This window comes from Pteropus vampyrus, unplaced genomic scaffold (assembly GCF_000151845.1).
Source record: "Pteropus vampyrus isolate Shadow unplaced genomic scaffold, Pvam_2.0 Scaffold137, whole genome shotgun sequence".
Lineage (NCBI taxonomy): Eukaryota > Metazoa > Chordata > Mammalia > Chiroptera > Pteropodidae > Pteropus > Pteropus vampyrus.
This window is the reverse complement of record NW_011888918.1, coordinates 2,122,259-2,126,166: the sequence shown is the minus strand read 5'-3', so window position 1 is coordinate 2,126,166 and position 3,908 is coordinate 2,122,259. Positions and strand designations below refer to the sequence as shown.

Genomic DNA, 3,908 nt, shown 5'->3' with positions numbered 1-3,908 from the left:
CCTTAGCAGGCGGGTGGATTTTTTAAATGGTATGTTCATAGAGTATATACCTGTACAGCAATTAAGATGAATGAACTAGAGCTCAAACGTATCCAGATGGCTAAATCTCAGAAATTTAACATGGATTACAAAAAGAGTTTTCAGAAAGGTACAGTTTGTTTCTATTTATATAAAGTTTCTATTTATATAAAGTTTTAAAATACATACAATGGTATGTATTTTCATATTTCGGGAGCTTATCAGAGCATTCAGGGAATGATCAACACCAAATTCAGTTTAGCTATTCCTTCTGGGGAAGGGGCAGGAGCAAGGAGCTGGGGAAGGAGCCAGAGGTACGGCCCTGGCTCCATGGGTGTTGGGCTCTCCCACCTCTCTGCCCCAGGTGTGCCACCGGGGAGGCGTGGCAGGACATCATGTTGGCTTGCATGCCAGGGAAGAAGTGTGCCCCAGAGTCGGAGCCCAGCAACAGCACAGAAGGGGAGACGCCCTGTGGCAGCAGCTTCGCCGTCTTCTACTTCATCAGCTTCTACATGCTCTGTGCCTTCCTGGTGAGCTGAGGTGGGACTAAACAACTACGGGGAATGAGCGTGCCAGTCAGGGCAGTCCGAGCCCGCCATCTCTGCAGCTCACGGTCAGGGTGACCCCAGTGGAGCAGCTCGCGTGGAACGACTGAGTCAGTAGGAACATCCAACCACGCTGAGATAAGGGCAGAAAGCCTGGGCCAGCGCAAGCTCAACCAGCATCTCTCTCGTCCATTCTTGGCTCTTGTCATGGTGTCACTGACCAGAGGACAGAGGAGATATCTGGGGAGGCTTAGAGGCAACTTAGACTTTTTCGGCACTGTGAAGGGGAATGAGAGAAAGGTGGTGGATAAAGTCACCCTCTGTCCTTGACAGCCCTACCCAGCAGCCTAGTACAACTCTGAGGGCAGCTGTGTCAAGTTCACATCCAAGAGGCCCGAGTTCCAGGGGCTGGTGTTGTAAATGGTGACATATGGCTGGTCTTTAGAAATGTTGGCTTCTGCCATGCATGGCACTCCTGGCAAAGTGAATTCAAGTGTGCACGAAGGTCCTCTTAGGGGACTCATCATAATCTCTGTGCTCTGTAGATCATCAACCTCTTTGTAGCTGTCATCATGGACAACTTTGACTACCTGACAAGGGACTGGTCAATCCTTGGTCCCCACCATCTGGATGAATTTAAAAGAATCTGGGCAGAGTATGACCCTGAAGCCAAGTAAGTTCCCAGAGGGAAATTCTGATTCCCAAAGCTGAGAGAGAGGATTGAGCGACCGTTTCTGTAGAAGAGGGTCAAGACAGGTTAGCATTGGGTGGATCGGTGGGAAACACTGAATTACACCAGGCCCCAGGGTCAAGATCAAGGCCCAGTAATCGGAGGCCCGGTATCTTTGGCTAAGTCAAGAACATATCTACTATTTTCAGTTGAATGGAAAAATAAGAGGTTCTAGTGTTATATAGGAATAACTGGTAGGTACTCAATTAGGATGTTTATGGCCAGGTAGATCTCAACTCCATTCGTGCCTCAGGTCCAAGGACAGTCTTGTCAATCAATCACATTTGACTGACACTCAACAAACACCTTTTGGTCAAGTGGTTAGTTAACTAACGCAGCAAGTAGGTGTTGAGAATTTCATTGCACTATGAAAATCCTTTCCACCTTGAACACGGCACCACTGGAAAATTGCCTATTAAAATCTAAACATGTACACATTGCTTTTGGAGTTTTACCATGCAATTCTGCAACTCTGCACTGAGTTTGACCAATAGGGCTACTACAGCTATGGAGAGTTCCTCATATACATGGGCTCCCGCCTCTCAGGTACATGAGTCCTGGGCTGGTGGCCGAGACCATGGCCTAACTGACCTTTCTCTCTCCTTCCTCTCCTAGGGGTCGTATCAAACACCTAGACGTGGTGACCCTGCTCCGGCGGATTCAGCCCCCATTGGGTTTTGGGAAGCTGTGCCCTCACCGTGTGGCTTGCAAAGTAAGAGATGACCTGGGTTCATGGGAGAAAGAGAGACAATATGGGAGGCAAGATGCCTGTTTGTCTTGTGACCTTGGTCAGGCCATTGATCCTTTAAGGGAGTGAAGACAATATTTTATGTGCCAAAGAAATGAGCCTGAGCCAGGTTATGTTTTAAGGTTCCTTCCAGCAATAAGTTCTCAGATTCTGTAAAGGAAAAATAAGTGAACGCCTCATACCGCAGGGAGCCATGTGCCCAGTCCTGAACGAAGGACTCCATTAAGAGCAGAATGTGCTGCCCCATCAAGCTGCACCACCCAGACAACCTGGAAGATGTCCATTCTAGGGTGGATGGATCGGGACCAGCAGGCCATTAGAGAGTGCACACGATGGCTTCATAGGTCCGCAAAGCCCTGAAATTGTACACAGAACCACTGGAACACTCACAAATTGTACCAGGGAGAGGGTTTCCTCAGATTGCTAAGTGACTCCATGACCCAAAAAAGGTTAAGACAAACACCCTAGGTTCTGCTAGACCCAACTCTTGCCTCTGTGGCCCTTGCATGGCCTGGAGAGTGAGTGCCCCCTAAACTGTGTGCCCAGGCACCTCTCTTGCCTCACTGTAATCCCAACCTTGGAGCCCAGCATTTGCTGAAGAGTATCATTTCCTCTCTCCCTTCTTTTTTCAAGTCCCATTATCACCTTTCTATATTCCGTGTTGCAATAATAGCAAGCTGAAAAGGCCTGGGGGGAAGTGGTGTCGGAGAGCTGTAGAAACACAAATAGAAAAATTCAGCTCTGTGGATAATCCGCTCATGGAAAATGGACACTTGAAGGAACATAGAACCTTCTACCTGTGCTGTGTGGAACTCAGTTTTTTCTCACTTGTACCTCCATTTCTGTCCAAAAAAAATTTTTTTTAGAAGATTTGCAAGGGTTTAGAAGATATTAGAAAAAAAAAAGAGCACAAATTAAATAAATGTAAGGTAAAGCCGAGTGGAAAACAAGAGCAGGGGTGAGTGCTGCCCACACGAGGCTGCAACGTGTCTACCCAGGCCTCCAGACGGGCCTGGACAGGTTGCGGATTAAGTGTTAAGCTTCCCAGTGACCACTATAAAATTCACACTGTCCATGAGAATCACAGAGATCCAGTCACTCAGGGTATTTATAACCCTTCCTGGCACTATGATTAACGGGAAAACACCTTGTGATCTAATGAATAATATCCTTGACCACATCCTGAGAGCAGATGCCAGAATGAATTTCATGGTGCTCTTTCTCATAATGACCCTGGTGTGTGCTAAGGGCCCCACACCGAGCACAGTGCAGTGGCAGCAATTTTGGGGGCAGTGGGAGAGGAGGGAAGAGGGCAATCCAATCCTATCCAGTGTCAGCAAGCTTCCGATCCAGCTTGATGTAGAGGCAGATTTTTCAAAATACAGAAAATACACTGCACCTCCTGCAAGCAACCCTCCCGTTATGGTCTCTCTTGTTGGGACTTGGGATGAATGCTGGCTGGCATGTGGGCACCCAACAAATGTCTGCACACAGCTCTTCTTTGTTGCCGGTAGAGAACACGCCCATTTGCCTGAGCAACATTTGAGCGGGGAAGGGGGTTGGAAGCAAGGGTCTAATAAAGACAGATTCCATTCCTCTCTCTCTCTCTCTGCAGTGGATGAGAGTACTTGTGGCAGAGCCAAGATTCTCCCCAGAACAGGTTTTAAATACCTTTCAGCGACCATGCTTATCCCCACCTGCCCCTGCTCCCGACACACGCACACAATTGTCAAGGCTCCTTCGCAGCATCCTCTTGCTGTGATGGTTCAGTGTGTCCTTTGAGAGCCACTGGCTGTAATCACCAGCTTTGCCTCTCCTTCCCCTTCAGCGCCTGGTCTCCATGAACATGCCTCTGAACAGCGATGGG

General features: G+C 48.3%; 1 protein-coding gene across 1 annotated transcript in view; it reads left to right on the top strand.

Moving 5' to 3' along the window:
• Positions 1–3,908, top strand: part of CACNA1C (calcium voltage-gated channel subunit alpha1 C) — a 614,430-nt gene that overhangs the window by 587,948 nt on the left and 22,574 nt on the right. Inside the window, exons 35-37 of the mRNA XM_023535193.1 lie at positions 383–548; positions 1,109–1,236; positions 1,909–2,005. Coding sequence (XP_023390961.1) covers positions 383–548; positions 1,109–1,236; positions 1,909–2,005 — 391 coding nt within the window. The remainder of the gene's footprint in view (positions 1–382; positions 549–1,108; positions 1,237–1,908; positions 2,006–3,908) is intronic.